Source organism: Pelodiscus sinensis, chromosome 13 (genome assembly GCF_049634645.1).
Source record: "Pelodiscus sinensis isolate JC-2024 chromosome 13, ASM4963464v1, whole genome shotgun sequence".
NCBI lineage: Eukaryota > Metazoa > Chordata > Testudines > Trionychidae > Pelodiscus > Pelodiscus sinensis.
The window spans coordinates 1,915,495-1,931,701 of record NC_134723.1 but is presented as its reverse complement, the minus strand read 5'-3'; the positions used below and the strand labels follow the sequence as shown (position 1 = coordinate 1,931,701).

General features: G+C 66.2%; 1 protein-coding gene across 12 annotated transcripts in view; it reads right to left on the bottom strand.

The window, feature by feature from the left end:
- Positions 1-16,207, bottom strand: part of NHSL2 (NHS like 2) — an 89,190-nt gene that overhangs the window by 25,307 nt on the left and 47,676 nt on the right. Inside the window, exon 1 of one of the 12 annotated variants that reach the window (XM_075896598.1) lies at positions 11,837-12,238. The exons of the other annotated variants lie outside the window; for them this stretch is intronic. Within the exon in view, the coding sequence (XP_075752713.1) occupies positions 11,837-11,879 (43 nt within the window). The 5' untranslated portion in view covers positions 11,880-12,238. Of the gene's footprint in view, positions 1-11,836; positions 12,239-16,207 lie in introns of those variants that run through there. 12 annotated transcript variants of the gene reach the window in all.

Here is a 16,207-nt window from a genome sequence, read left to right as displayed (position 1 = left end):
CACCCCTACGCGCCCCATAGCCTGCCAGCGCAGGGGCAGAGCTGGTGCCCACAGCAATGCAGGCACTGTCCTTCTGTGGCCCCTGCCAGCGGGTAGGGCTCCGTCTGGGGCCCGCGCTGTCTGGGCCGGGGAGGAGACCCGGAGGCTCGCTGTGGGCTGGGGCTGGGCAGGGGCAGCGTTAGAAGACACCTGGGTGCACGTCCACTGGTGACCGAGCGCCCCAGCAGCCCTCGGGCCCGGCGGCATTTAGCCACACACCTCTGATACCCTCCGCGCAAGCAGATCCCTGTAGCCAGCCTCCCTGGGGGCCTCGGGGCGGCTCCACCTTCCCCCTCCCCGGGGGTCCTCACAAGTCGCCCCTGGAGGTTCGGGGCATGGGAAACGGCACCTGCCAGGACTGTTTTGCATCAGTTCCACAACCCCCCGCCCTCCGGGAGCCGAGCGCTGGGCTGGCTGTAGCAAATGGGACACAACCGGGGGGGCTGGTCTGCGGCCCTGCTCTCACGCACCCCTGCTGGGGGGGCATGGTCCCAGCCAGTGGCCCGGAGACGCACAGAGAACGAGTCTGCGCTGCAGCCTTGGCCGCCAGCCCTCTGGCTCGTCGCTCCTGCCGGAGAGGCTCCTGCATGACGCCCCCGTGGTCCCAGGTTCGACCCCACCTGCCGACGCTGCTCTGGCCCCTGTGGCAGCTTGGCCCGAGGGGCGGGGGAGGGCTGCGGTTGCGGTGGTGAAATACCGCCCTGGGGACCGAGCCTTAGCCTCCCCTCCCCATGGGCACCGCCCAGCCCAGGCTGGCTCCCTGCTCTCTGCAGGATCGTCTCGCATTGACCCGTCGCCGGCCCAGCCACGCACACCAGCCTCTGCCCGGTGGAGGCAGGGGGCTCCCATGGCAGCACATGCCCAGCCCGGCCACGCCCGGTCCTTCCGCACCGCGCTCTCTGCAGCCAGGCACACGGACGACCCAGATCAGCCACACTGGCCTCTGGGCCGGGACCCGCACTGCCCGGCGCCCAGGCACAGAGCCGCGTTCCAGAAAGGAGCCTTGCATCGGCCCAGAGCTGCCGCCTGCTCCCATCCTGGCCCATACAGCTCCTTGCCCGCCGGCAGGGCACCCGCCTCCCACACCTGCAGGGGACCCCGGCACCTTCCAACAGCCAGACACCGGCAAGGCAGCTGCAGTGCTCAGCGCACCGCCCGCCCACCCAGGGGGAGTGTGCCAGGCGGGTCGCTTACGTGGCTGCCACGGGGGCCTCTCAGTCGCCGCTCCCACGAGCCCTAGGCACTCCGGGCGAGCCCAGAGCCAGCGCGGCAGCTGTGGCAGGGCTGTGGACTGCCTCCAGCCCCACCCGGAGCCTGGCCCAACTGACAGCTTCTGGTCATGTGTGCCAACCGCAGCCCGGAGCCACGGCCCTTCTTGTGCAAGGAGAAGGGGGAAGTGGGGCTCTGCACAGGATGCAGGGAGGCATCTGAGAGATGCAGCGTTCGCAAAACAGGCTCAGCCCCACGCCACACCCTGCTGACCCCACGCTCGGAGGCAGGACAGGGCTCCAGCGGCAGCTCCTGCCCGGCCGGCCGCTCGGGCTCGCGCCCTGTAGGTGTGGCCGTGAGAAGGGGGTGCTGACTGGCCTAGTGGGATGCAAGCTGGCGATAAGGCAGGCGGCGCTGCCACGTCACGGCTGGCGGCCATGTTCTAACTCCAATGGGCACTCACCAGGGAGAATTCTGCAGTAGAGCCGCATCTTGGCAGGCAGAGAACTCACCACAGAACTAAAAGTTAATGGCAAATGAAGTACAAAGGACCCTGACGTGCTCACGTTTACAATATGCACAAAGAATAAATTCCAGACCCGCATATATATATATATATATATATATAGACACTCAGAGCTTTAAGAGAAGCGATTTCACAAAGCTGAAACAATTCTGAGCCAAGTCAGGTGGAAGGAAGACGTTAATCAGAAAAATGAGAATGATAATTGGGCATTGTTTAAGAACACTTTACCATATGGCCAAAAAGCCACACTTGAGGAAGTTTTCCATAGCGATTTAAAAACCAACCTGGTTTCGAGGGAAAGTGAAAAAAGCCATGAGAACAACACCTAAAGAAATGGAAGAAAGGGAAAGTTGAAGGTAACGAGGAGAAGTCAGACACTAGGAATTGCAGAACATTGAGAAGGGATGCAAAGGGATGCAAGGCAAAATCTCTGGCCAGCAGAGCAGAGGACAATAAGAAGCAGGAGTTTAAGTATATTAGGAACAAAAAGAATCATAGCATGGAAGTAGCAGAATGAGCCATGTGATGGGGGGGGGGGTCTGCTCTGTGACCCGGGTCCCCCTGCGCTGCGCTGTGAGATTCCCACTGACTCACCCACATGTGGATTGGCCCAGACACCCAGTCCCAGCCTGGGCAGGTAACAAGGCTCTTCCCAGGGGGAGGGACAAAGGGAGGGAGGTGGAGCAGCCACCTGGCTGGGGGGCAGGGCCTGTTTTTGGCTGGGATGACATGAAGAGAACAGACTAAGCAGAGTGCTGGGAGTTCAGGGGGCCTATGCACCCCTCCCCCACGGGGTCTAGGGCTGCCAGCCCCTGACTCCTTATGTCCACATCGAATCTGTGCTGGGCTGTATCCTGGGGAAGCGATAAACCCCCCTGTTCCACTGGCTGGAGGAGTCTCATCTTGCTGCCACGGGGGTGCAGGATCGGGGGTCTCCCCGACGTGCTGCCACAAGCAGCAATAACGCAGAAAGGGCAGAAGTGTGATTCTGGTCTGTGTTTGGGGCCACCCCCCAGATGATGCAGTCAACACCCCCTTTTCACTCAGCATTCTGCAGAGATCCTAGCGAGCGCAGACACTAACGTTAGATATCCGTAAATCAGCAGAGCCAAAGAACCTGCCCCCAAGAGTTTTAAAAGAGCTGCCACGGACGCGCACCAGACTGTTCCTGCTGCTTTTCAATACGTCTCAGAACACGATAAAGCTCCAGGAGACTGGGAGAAAGCGAGTGTTGTACCACCACTGCAAGAGAGTCAATGGAATGACCAGCATAATTAAAGGCCTGTCAGTCTGATACGGATGCCAGAGTAGCTGATATGGGATTCGATTAATAAAGAAATAAAAGGAGGGAATATAAGTAATCTGATCAAAATTGATTTATGGAAAATAGACCCTTCCAGTCTATCTTGATGTTTTAAAACGAGAACACGTGTGGTTGCTAAAGGTAACAGTCCTGATGTAATACACTTAGATTTGTGGGAGGCGTTTGACTTGGTACCACGAGACATTTGGATTAAAAAGCTGGACTATAAAGTTGCCATGACACACATTACACGCATTAAAAGTTGGCTAACTAATAGGTCTCCAAACATCGCTGTAACCAGGGACTCCTCATGAAATGGGTGCCTTCCACCTGGGGGCCTCTAGAATCAGTCCTAGACCCCAAACTTTGTAACATGTTTACTAATGAAAGAGAACAAACCCCTCACCAATAGAAGCGGGGGAGTGGTGAACCCCAGAGAGGCACCTGGCTCACTTGGAGAGCGAGGCACAAGGCACAACATGGCCCGTACCCTGGCTGTCGGCCCCGGGAACGCAGTGTGCCGGTGTGATGGTGCGTTGGGGTTTTCCCGTCTCCTGCACCCCCAAAATGGCACGGACAGACTCCACCAGCCAGTAGAACAGAGGGAGTTTATTGCTTCTCCAGGATACAGCACAGATGGAATCTGGTTACAGGGCAGGCCTAGGATGCCTCAGCCCCCCTTGAGATGGGGGAGCCTGGGCCCCTAAATCCCAGCCCGTTGCCTAGGCTGCTTCCTCCATGTTACCAGCCAGAAACTTAACTCACTCACTTCCAGCCCTGCCCCCAGCCAGGGCTCCACTCCCCTTCTCCCCATTGTTCTGCTCCCTGGGAGATCACTGGTCGGACAGGTTCAAAGCCCCCTTGCATAATGACTCATCCCCTGCCCTGCTGCAGCCAGTGGAGGTCACTCACAACCCACTGCCCAGCATAGCAACCAGCAAGGTACCTCCCCGCTACATCACAGCCGGCCACACTTACAGGAGGGGGATTCTGTCTGGGGAGCTACGACTGACAAAGATTCGGGGTTGTGGTGACTAGGCAGCTGCACAATGAGATTACAAAGAGCATGAGGGAGAGAAAATCCAGGGCACCATCAGAAAGCTCCCTAGCGAAGTGCTTCAGAGCAGATCTGAAGCAAGAGCAAGGCAGGTTTTGCCACTCTGGCCTCTCTACTGGTGGCGGGGGTAACACCCGGGGGGCAGAAAGCAGCAGCAAGGGGGGCAGATGTGCACACAGGCTGCAGGCCACCAGCTGGCAGGGAGGCAGCCCTGCACTGAGAACAGCACGTGGGAATACAATGGTGATGTTCAGAGCGGTGGGAAGACGACGACAGGCGCTAGGTGATGTCAGTCTTGGTAACAATCTGAATCCAAGCAATGGGCACGAAAGGCACCGCCGTGGCAAACTGAACTCTGTCCCCGCCCCGGCCTGTCACTCCCTCCCACTGGGCCCTCCCGGCAGTCACGGGCGAGCGCTGCGTCTGGCTGTGCCCCCCCACATGGGCATCCTTCCACGCAAGCCAGAGCAGCAGCGTCAGCGCACTTTCGGCGGGGCTGGCCGGCGTTCGCTGCGGTCCCCGAGCTGGGGGGACTCGGGAGGGACGGCCCAGAAGGGGTCCCCTCAGCCCTGGCCTGCGCTGAACTCCAGGCGGGTGCTGGGCGAGCAGGCCGGGATGCTGCACATGCTCCTGCTTCCAGGGCCTGGCTCTCGGCCTGGGACACGCTCGTGAGTGCGAGGGTTTCGGTGCCATTCCTGGAGGCGGGTGGTTGGTTTGTGACTTAAACACTGAACCGCCCAAAGTGCCGGCCAGTGACCCGCGCAGCCCGTCTGGCTAGCGCCCCCACACGCACCCCTGGCTCCAGAGGTCAATGCTGGCCTTGGTCTCTGGTTACCGTTCCCTCTCCAGCCCGGGAAGGGGGGGGCCTTATTTCAGTTTGTAAACAGACTCGTGTCGAGCAGGGACCCATGAGCCTCAGCTCGGACTTCACTCTCCACGGCCCGGTGAGTGCTTGGCCTCCCTGCTGACACAGGGCCAGTGAGTGCCTCCCCCCCAGACCCCTACACTGCCCCCCACAGCCCCTGCCCTGGCCTCCGACGGCAGCTGCCCGCTGGTCTGGCTCTACTTGCCCGGCCTGGCGCCCGCACAGCTCTGCCCCTCCTTCCCAGAGCCCCGGCAAGATCTGTGGGTGTCCAGGGACCCCTGCTCCCCAGTACAGGCATGGTCACCATGGCAACGAGAGCACTGTCACCTTCTCAGGATCGGAACAGTCATAAAAAGGTGAAAATAGCAACAGGCAGCCGGCCCGACAGACCCCAGGGCACGGTGCAGCTGGGCACACCCTAGCAGGCTGGCGGGGTATGGAGGGCAGTACAGGAAGTTATTTAAAAGGAGACAGTGAAAACTAATGCCTTGAGCAGGAAGGAGGGTCTAGTGGTTAGAGCAGGAGGGGTGGGGCTCCTGGGTTCTCTCCCTGACCCGGGGGGAGGAGCGGGGTCTCGCAGTCAAAGCTGGAGGGAGTGAATCTAGAGGCCTGGATTCTTTTTGCAGCTCTGCCACGGTCTCCCTGGGGGAGCTCGGTGCCTCAGTTTCTCCACTCGAAACTTGAAGAAACGGTGAGTCAGGCGAATTTCTTCCCTCCCATCAGGAAATGGGAACAAGCCAGGGCAGCTCCTCCAAGGCCCCAGATCGCGTGTGGATCCCAAAACAGTTCCCGCGGCAGAGCGCCAGACGCGGGAGAGAGGAAACCTCCTCGCTTTGGCCCCAGGTGGCCTGTGGCACCCCACCCTCCACTCCCACCATCCTCCCTGGGTCCCTGGCTGCCTGCTGGGAGCACAGCTTGCTGACACGGTCCAGCCCTCCTCCCCCCCCCCCCCGCCCAAGTGCGCTCCCACGGCAGGGGAGGGAGAGGAAGCCGTGTAGTGAACTTTCTCACACCTCCCCTCCTGGCTGGAGAGCAGAGAAAATGGAACTGCAGATTCCGCTCCCAGGCCTGGCGGAGGGGCGGGGGCTGGGGCCAGCGAGCCACAAACTGCCTCCCTGCCTGCCCTGTGGGACGCTGCACCCACCCCAGTGAACGCTGGGGCCAACGGGACGAATCCAGTACTGCTCGGAGGCATGTGACCGGAGAGCCACACGGTCCCACCCTTGTGCTTCACAAACATCGGTCCTCCGCGAGCCCGGCAACGCCCCAGCAAGGGACAGCAGCACGCTGCATTTCACAGGGGGAAACTGAGGCACAAGGCGGCCATGGCAGCTGCTAATGGCCACACAGCCAAGGCTTGAACCTCAGAGTACGCTAGCCACAATGCCAGCCTCTCTGGGGGCTCTCAGCCCGGCGCAGGGAAGAACTCCGCACGGCCTGCTCCCAGCGCCGACACCCTGCTTGGCAGAGAGCAGGTCTGAGCTGGCCCCATTTCTGGGGCTCCGTCTGCAGCCGGTAGGAGGCTGAGCCTAGGCAGGGAGCGGGCTGGGGGCAGCTTGGGAAACCCCTGCCCCCCACTGCCTGCCACTCAGAGCCCACGGCGAGTCCCTGCAGCGAACCGCAATGCCACGCTAGCCCGGCTGAGGGCGGCCGGAGCAGGCCCCGGCAGGGCGAACGGTCGCTGCAGCTTCCCTGTCGGCCAGCGGCCCAGCATCGGGCCCCGCCTGGCGTGTGCGGTGCCAGAGGGAAGCGGCCGGCGTAGGGCCTGGCCCAGAGCTGCAGCATTAACCACATCCCCTCACTCGGCCCTGGCAGGGAGCAACGGCCCGGAGCGCCAAGGGGGGCCTGATGGCGCCACGTGCCCAGCCAGCACCGAGCCGCCGGGGGCCAAGGGAGGCTACGAACGCAGGGCCCGAGCTGCCCGGCCCCTCCTGTCCCCGGGCAAGGAACAGGTCGGGGCCCTCGTGGCCCCTGGAGACTCTAGGCCCGACCTGACTCTGTTCCAACCTCAGCAATGCCAGGGGGGGCGGGGGGGGGGGGGGGCTTCCGTCAGGCTGCCTCAAGCTGCTGGTTTTATTAACCCTCCCCTCTCCCTCCGTGGGAGCATGCGGGAAAGTCCACCCCGCCCAGCCGCCTTCTCCAGCCCCGACCCCCCCGGGGCAGAAACAGGCCACGAGCGACTGCTCCCCCGGCCTCTCCAGTGCCGGCCGTCTCACTGCAGCCAGCCCCCTGGCAGGGATACGGGGCAACCCTTGGCCAGGAGCCGCTGGGGAACAGCCCCAGGGGTAGGGGGACGTGTCCCCCCGGCCGGCTTCTCTGCCATGGAGCGGGGGCTGCGGCCGACTGGGCCCTGCCACGCGGGGAGCCCGAGACGCCGGGGACGGTGCTTCCCCTGCACCTCGCTAGCCTCGGGCAGGGCGGGCTCGTCCGTCCCAAGGGCCGCGACGGAAGAGGCAGGTTCCAGGGATGAGGCCTGAGAGCAGGCCGGGCGGACAGCTCACCCCACAGCAGCTGCAGCCACAACCCCACGCCCAAAGCTCTAGCCCAGGGCCCTGCCCCAGCCTGGCCCTGCGGCCCGCGGGGCGCCTTGGCGGTCCCCAGCAGAGCGCGCCGGTGCCCCCAGAACGGGAAGCAGGCGCCGCGGGGTCGGTACACAGTTAGCACCCCGTTGTCAGGGCAACCGGCCGGAAACTCTTCGCATTGCCCAGCGCCGACGCTCTGCTGCCTGCCCCTTCCCAGCACCCGCCAGGCGGGGACCCCAAGGCTGCCAACCCCACGCTCTGCCCCCAGCATTTACTGCCATGGCCGGGCCGCCAGCCAGCACCTTGGCCCCCCGGTGCGGTGGGTCGGATCACAGCCAGCCTAGGACACCGCACAGGCCTTCCCCACGGCCCGCACGGCAGCACACACATCCCTGCCCAGCACAGACCCCTGCTCAGCCCCGGGCACGCCCTGGTGCACGTGGGACACGCCCGCCTTCCCACGACAGTCGGGTCTCGTTCACGGAGCCGGATTCTCCCTGTGGTGCACTGTATTGTGCAACGCCCTGGCTCACGTGGCCCCCATGCCAGCCTCCTTCAGCAGCAAGGGGCACACTCCCCATGCCACTGAGAGCAGGGTCCCCTCGCGCGGCTCTGCACCCCCTCTGGCTAGTGCCCGGGGCGCAGTGCAGGCTGCCCTGTGGGTCCCAGGACCGGAGCTGCTCTCGCGCCCGGCGCTGCCCCTACCGCACTGCACGGCCAAAGCGCGCAATGGCACAGCGGGGGGGGGGGGGGGCGCTGCCTGGGGGGGCGGAGCGGCAGGCTCTGCAGGGCCCCGTGCCAGTCTCTCAGCTGCCAGCAGAGTCACCACCCCCGGGGGCTGGCGAACCCAAAGGAGCACTCCACGGAGAAGGGAAAGCTCACACTCCCGCCGGGTTCAGCCAGGCCGCCCAGCGCTAGACCCAGGGCTCGGGCAGCACTAGGAAGCAGCAAGGCCTGCAGCATGCTGGCCCGCACTGCGCCGTGCCCTGGCCGAGCAGGCAGCCCCATGGGCACGCAGGGAGAGCCCAGTGCCAGCCACCAGTGCAAGCCTGGGCACCAGGGACAGCCCAGGCGACGGCCCAGGAACGCAGCATGGCAGCTGCTCCGTATCCACCCATCTCTGCGCTCCAGCTGCAGGAGTCAGGCCCCAGCCCACCAGCCACCTCCCACTGATCCCTGGCAGCTGGACTGGAAACCTGCCTCCTGCCACGGGACCAGACCCCACGTGTGCCAGCTCTGGTCAGACCCCAGCCCATCCACCCTACACCCGCCAGCTGCCACGTCAGACCCCGGCCCATCCACCCTGCGCCCGCCAGCTGCCACGTCAGACCCCGGCCCATCCGCCCTGCACCCGCCAGCTGCCACGTCAGACCCCGGCCCATCCACCCTGCACCCGCCAGCTGCCACGTCAGACCCCGGCCCATCCACCCTGCACCCGCCAGCTGCCACGTCAGACCCCGGCCCATCCGCCCTGCACCCGCCAGCTGCCACGTCAGACCCCCAGCCCATCCACCCTGCGCCCGCCAGCTGCCACGTCAGACCCCCGGCCCATCCGCCCTGCACCCACCAGCTGCCACGTCAGACCCCGGCCCATCCGCCCTGCACCCGCCACGAGACCCCAGCTCATCCGCCCTGCACCCACCAGCTGCCACGTCAGACCCCGGCCCATCCGCCCTGCACCCGCCACGAGACCCCAGCTCATCCGCCCTGCACCCACCAGCTGCCACGTCAGACCCCCGGCCCATCCGCCCTACGCCCGCCAGCTGCCACGTCAGACCCCGGCCCATCCGCCCTGCACCCGCCAGCTGCCACGTCAGACCCCGGCCCATCCGCCCTGCACCCGCCAGCTGCCACGTCAGACCCCCGGCCCATCCGCCCTGCACCCACCAGCTGCCACGTCAGACCCCCAGCCCATCCGCCCTGCACCCGCCAGCTGCCACGTCAGACCCCGGCCCATCCGCCCTGCACGCGCCAGCTGCCATGTCAGACCCCCGGCCCATCCGCCCTGCACCCACCAGCTGCCACGTCAGACCCCGGCCCATCCACCCTGCACCCACTAGCTGCCACGTCAGACCCCGGCCCATCCGCCCTGCACCCGCCAGCTGCCATGTCAGACCCCCGGCCCATCTGCCCTGCACCCGCCAGCTGCCACATCAGACCCCGGCCCATCCGCCCTGCACCCGCCAGCTGCCATGTCAGACCCCCGGCCCATCCGCCCTGCACCCGCCAGCTGCCATGTCAGACCCCCGGCCCATCTGCCCTGCACCCGCCAGCTGCCACATCAGACCCCGGCCCATCCGCCCTGCACCCGCCAGCTGCCACGTCAGACCCCGGCCCATCCGCCCTGCACCCGCCAGCTGCCACGTCAGACCCCCAGCCCATCCACCCTGCGCCCGCCAGCTGCCACGTCAGACCCCCGGCCCATCCGCCCTGCACCCACCAGCTGCCACGTCAGACCCCGGCCCATCCGCCCTGCACCCGCCACGAGACCCCAGCTCATCCGCCCTGCACCCACCAGCTGCCACGTCAGACCCCGGCCCATCCGCCCTGCACCCGCCCCGAGACCCCAGCTCATCCGCCCTGCACCCACCAGCTGCCACGTCAGACCCCCGGCCCATCCGCCCTACGCCCGCCAGCTGCCACGTCAGACCCCGGCCCATCCGCCCTGCACCCGCCAGCTGCCACGTCAGACCCCGGCCCATCCGCCCTGCACCCGCCAGCTGCCACGTCAGACCCCCGGCCCATCCGCCCTGCACCCACCAGCTGCCACGTCAGACCCCCAGCCCATCCGCCCTGCACCCGCCAGCTGCCACGTCAGACCCCGGCCCATCCGCCCTGCACGCGCCAGCTGCCATGTCAGACCCCCGGCCCATCCGCCCTGCACCCACCAGCTGCCACGTCAGACCCCGGCCCATCCACCCTGCACCCACTAGCTGCCACGTCAGACCCCGGCCCATCCGCCCTGCACCCGCCAGCTGCCATGTCAGACCCCCGGCCCATCTGCCCTGCACCCGCCAGCTGCCACATCAGACCCCGGCCCATCCGCCCTGCCCCCGCCAGCTGCCATGTCAGACCCCCGGCCCATCCGCCCTGCACCCGCCAGCTGCCACGTCAGACCCCGGCCCATCCGCCCTGCACCCGCCAGCTGCCATGTCAGACCCCCGGCCCATCCGCCCTGCACCCACCAGCTGCCACGTCAGACCCCGGCCCATCCGCCCTGCACCCGCCACGAGACCCCAGCTCATCCGCCCTGCACTCACCAGCTGCCACGTCAGACCAGACTCCTGGCAATGTTGTGCCCCCGGCAGTGGTACCAGCGTGGTACCTCACGTATCCGCACACGGGGGAGCGCAACGTAGAAGCCAAAGCGGCTCGACCGTAACGAACTCTCGTGTCCCAAGCCAGCGCGCAGCACGGCGCCACGCAGAGTAACAGGCTGACTAGCCAGACCAACACCCACCACTGGGGCAGCACTGGAGCTGACTGGGCCTGGCTGAGCTGTGGCAGGTCCGACCGTGGGTGGGACACAGCTCAGCCAGCCCCTGCGCCAGGAGTCGGCCTGGCTCCTAGCTCTGGGGATAAACTGTTCTGTGTCCTGCCCCGCCCGCCATCTGCCCAGCATCTTCCCCTGGCGCAGCGGGGCTGTGGGCGTAGCTGCCAGCTCCCAGCCTGGTGGGACACTCTCCTCGGTTGCACGTGCTGCTCATGGGGCTGTAGCATCAGTGGGGCAGAGCGAGCACAAGCGCCTGCGCACCAGCCTGGCCTGCGCGCCCACGGCGGAGGCCACTCGGGACAGCAGCTGGAGCCCACGGCTGACGGCAGCGCCCTGGGGCAGGGTCCCGGCCTCTGGCCTCTGGCCGCTCCCTCCTGTGCTGCAGAGATGTGCCGCTCACAGGATCTCCGTGCAGGCTCCAGAGCTGCCGCGCCCGCTAGCCCCAGCGCTCCGGCCCAGGCTCAGCGCTCTGCAGGCAGGGGGCCCATCCCGCCCAGCGCTGAACGTGCTCCAGAAGAGCGGGCTGGTTTGTGTGCAGCGAGTCCCGACTGGCCAGCCCCAATTGGCCCCGCTGCCACGTGACGGGCCCCCAATGCTGTGGGGAAAGCGGGGAGACAGCTGCCTCCCCCATGCCGGGGGGCAGAGCCAGCCCCATGGCCCCCGACCTGCAGGCCAGGTGCCGGATCTCTGCCCCAGACCCCGTGCTGCCCTGCTGGTGAGCAAGATGCCCCCTGTGCTGGGTCATTCCTGGCACCGAAACAAACCTCCCCCGCACTCAGCCGGCCTTCGCCCTGGCACGGGGCCACCGCGCTGCCCACCTACCTGGCCTGTGCCGGCACGGGACCGGAGCCTCGGGCCAGTCCATGGCTCGCGGCAGACGCCCACGAAGTGCCGACCCCCACGGCACAGGGGATTATGGGACTGTCCGGCCCAGCATGGCAGAAGAGTCCGGGCCGGGGCCTGGCTGCACCCCCAGCTCAGGCTGGCTCTGCTGCGAACAGGGCCCTGGCTCCAGCCAAGCACGGAGAGGAGAGGGGGCCCCGCGGCACAGGCTCCCCCGGCTCCACACCCGGGCCCACCGAGTCCTGTGTCACAAACACCCCGAGGGGCGAACTTCCTCTGCCTCCCGCCCTGCTGCAGCCGCCACAGAGGGAGGAAATGGCCAGGAACCGGCTGCTGGAGGCAGGTCCCTGCAGCCCATTGTCCCGCTCTGTCCCCTCTTCCTTCCCCAGTGCACAGGAGGCTGGAGGAGGGGCCTGGCTCCGCAGTGCCGCCCTCCCTGCCCAAACACCTCTGGGCTGTACCCCCCCCCACAGCCCCACACGGATGCAGGATGCCCAGCTGCTGGGAGCCAGCGACGTTCCACCCCCTCGCCCGTCTCTTCAGCCCCCGCCCCGCCGCCCCCCAAAGCAGCCTCTAGCGGCTGGCCCGGCCCGCCGCAGGATGAGGCCGGCTCAGGCACGCAGCTGGCTCTGCTGCCCCCAGGACAGCATCTCCTTCCCACGATCACTGCCCCCTGCCCGCGCAGCATCCGCAGGGGGCTCACACGGCAAACGCCCCCCGCTCCAGCAGCACCGCACTCTGCAACATGGAGAAACCGAGGCACAAGGACTGCGCAGGCAGAGCTGGGACTGGCAGCCAGGACCCCACCCACCCTTATGTGCCTAGATCAGGAGACCCCCTTCCCTCCTCTGCCCCATGGCTCCAACCAACAACAGAAGAGCAGCCAGACGGGGGCAGACCAAGGGTCCGTCCAGCCCAGGGTCCTGTCTGACGCCAGCAGCCAGCGCCAGGTGCCCCAGAGGGAGGGAACAGAACAGGGAATCCTCACGTGATCCCTCCCCTGCCCCCCATTCCCAGCCCCTGACACACAGAGGTTACGGACACCCTCCCTGCCCAGCCTGGCTAAGAGCCATTGATGGACCCACCCTCCAGGAACTTCTCTAGCTCTCTTAGAACCCTGTTAAAGGTCTGGTCTTCACAACCTCCTCTGGCGAGGAGTTCCACAGGTCGGCCATGCATTGTGTCAAGGAATATTTCCTTTGGGTTGTTTTCAACCTGTTGCCTATTAATTTCATTTGCAAGCCCCAGTTCTCGTGCTATGGGAAGGAGTACGTAACACTTCCTCATTTACTGTCCCCACACCAGCCCTGATTGTACAGACCTCTCTCATATCCCCCTTAGTCATCTCTTTTGCAGGCTGACACATTCCAGGTGTATTAATCTCTCCACACACGGCAGCTGTTCCAAACCCCTGTTCATTTCTGTTGCCCTTTCTGAACCTTTGCCAATGCTGAGGTCGACCGGCTGACCAGGCCTGCGCGCAGTATTCAGGCTGCGAGCGTCCCAGGGATTCAGAGACACTGTGATGGTCTCGGTCGCGGCCCCTTTCCTAAGGGTTCCCAGCGTGCAGGCGGCTGGTTGGACTGTCGCGGCACAGGGAGCGGCTGTTCTCAGAGACCTACCCCCACGACTCCAAGGTGCCTGTCTGGGGTGGGAACGGGTCACTCTGACCCCAGCGTCGCACACGGCTGGCTGGGACTCCGCTGCCCGACGGGCCCCTGCTGCACTTATCGAACAAGGCGGAGGCTCCGCAGTGAAAAGCTGCTCTCAGGAGCCTGGAGCAGGACCCTTGGGTGGCAGGTGACTCCCCGCAGCCCAGGCACCAGGCTCTGGGTGCAGGCTTGTGCGGCAGGAGCTCGGTGGGGGATGGGAGGTGTGTGCGGGGGGGGGGAGGAGAGTGTGGGAGACGCTTCCCCCCTCCTCGAGTCTCCGTCCAGGTCCCCCAGAGTAAGCGTCAGCCCTAAGGAGCCCGTCGCCAGCTCCCTCCTTGGCTGCGCACAGCAGGGGAACGCCAGCCCTCCCCGTGCCCCAAGGCCTCCTGCCAGGGCCGGGGGCTGAGCCCCTCAAGCCCTGCAGTCCGTGGGAGAGGAGGCTGCCCAGCACCGTGCGCGGGTGGATGGGGGTTAGGTCACAGGTGCAGACCCTACCCCAGGAAGCACCAGGGGACTGGCACAAAGACTTCGGGGCCAACGTGAGCAGCACAGTGCAGCCCAGCCCCCCTCCCCTTCCAGCAGCTTGCCCCCCCTGCCTGCCCCAGCCCATCTGCACACACCTGACCCCCCTGTGGGCTGTCGCGGCTCAGGGCTCCCGAGTCCCCGGCCTGGCTGGGGGGGCGGGCTCCGGGCGGCCGGCAGCTGGGAAGTTCAGCCCTGCTGCAGCGTTAGCGTGAGGGGCGGGGTGGCTGACCTCTGGCTGGGGCCGGCGACTCGCCCAACTGGGAGAAGCCCAGGGCTCTGCCGGCCAGTCCGTCCAGGCGGCCCTGCGCCGGTCACGCCAACCCCGCGGAGCAGCAGCCAGTCCCCGAACGCCCCACTGCCCTGCCCTAGGGCTAAGCCAGCTGAGGAGAAGCGGCTGGAGGAGCCTGCAGCTCGCAGAGGGGAAGGGCCAGAGCTCCGTGGGGCAGCGGACCGAGCCTTCGCTCCTCACCGGCCCCATAGCGCCGGGGCTCCAGAGGGGGCGTTGGGCTGGCACCCGGCGGCCGTCACACGCGCCCCCAGCCAGCAGGCCCCTCCCCCGACTGACTGCTCCGCAAGAGGTGCCGGGCGTGGGGAGGGGGCCGGGCTGCCAGCCTGGCGAGGGAGGGAGCATGAAGGAATCCCCGGCGCAGGGGCAGGTCTCCGCGGAGGCGAGGAATCTGATTAGCCGCGTGAGGGGTGGCTGGGGGCCGCTCCCACAGAGCGCTCAGAACAGACCCGGGGGGGGGAGCCAGGCCCAGAGCCCGTCCCCAAGCTGTTTCTGCACCGCCCCCTCCTCTAGCCCTGAAATCCGGAGAAGGCAGCTGGCCAGCCGGCTGCACAGGCAGGGCGACACACGGTGCTCTCGCTCCCCCTCTGGGATCTTTGTATTGGTTCTTTCTTGGCTACGCCATCCCTGCCAGGCAGAGCGTGCACGCTTTGTCCTGGGCGCACACGGAGGACCCACTAGCGGGAGGGGACGTGCAACAGGCTGCACGCGTGGGAAGGGGCGAGCCACAGAACTGGAGAGAAATGATTCCGGGTGGGTAACTTAGGCCAAACACCAGACAAGTGGGCCCCGCTGAGGGGCGGGGTCTGCAGGGGGGGGACTGGGGACAGCTCAGCCAAGGCTGGGCCCCTGGAACAGTCAGGGATCCGCCTACGGCCGGCGGGCCAGGAACCAAACAGGCCTTTTCCCTTGCTAACGTCACTGGCGCCTGCTTCCAGCCCCGCCAAGGCCAGCACACCGGCTCCGCTGCCCCATTTCGTAACCGGGCAACGCCGGCCAGTCCTGATCGCCGGGCCGGGGAGCTGCCTTGGTGCCACAGACCGGCCCCCCGGCTGCGAGGCTGATGGGCGCCATTTCGGAAAGCCTCCGCGACTCCCGTGTCTAAGGCCCGTTTCCAAAGAGACGCGGGCCGGAGACACCTACATCCCTTGGCTTTATGGGCGAGGCCCTGCAGTGCCCAGGGCACTTCTCAGGCCGGGACGTGGGCTCTAAACCCCTAGGCCCTTTGACACTCAAGCCGGGTGCTCCTTTGCTTGCGGTTTCAGAAGGAGCCAGTGGGGGAGGGCGGTTGCTAACAGAAACTCAGCTGCAGCCGGGAGCGGCTGCTACTTCCCCTCAACAAGGGGGAGAAGAGGTGTGCAAAGTCTCCCAGGGAGCCGCACCGCAGATGCAGCACCCTACCCCGCCCACCCCATCCTGAGGCAGCCGGGGATCTCCAGCTCCCGTCTCTGGGGCCGCTCACGGCCTGGCCCCTCTGCTCCAGACCTGGCTCCTGCTCTGACCTCACCTCCAGCAGGCCCGCCCTCTCCATCCCCGGGCACAGCAGCACAGCCTGCCTGGCGCTCCGGCCCGGAACCGGGCACCATCTCCGCCGGGCCCTCTCGTCCGGCTGTGCCTAAGCCTGCAGAGCAGCTCTGAGACCTGCTGTTCCCGTCCGTCGGCACAGCCGAACCGCGCCGTGCGCCTCGCTCGCTGCAACAGCCTCTTGCAGCCTCCCCCCACGCAGAACGCCGTCCGTCGGCTACCCCGCGCCCCCTGCTCCGGGCACCCCCTTCTCCAGCAGCAGCCAGGCGTGGCGGGTCTCCGCTCCCGACCCCTCCTCAGACTGCTCATCGGCCATTGCGGCCCAGCCGCCAGCTCTGTCCCACCGGTTACATTCCAGAGAAA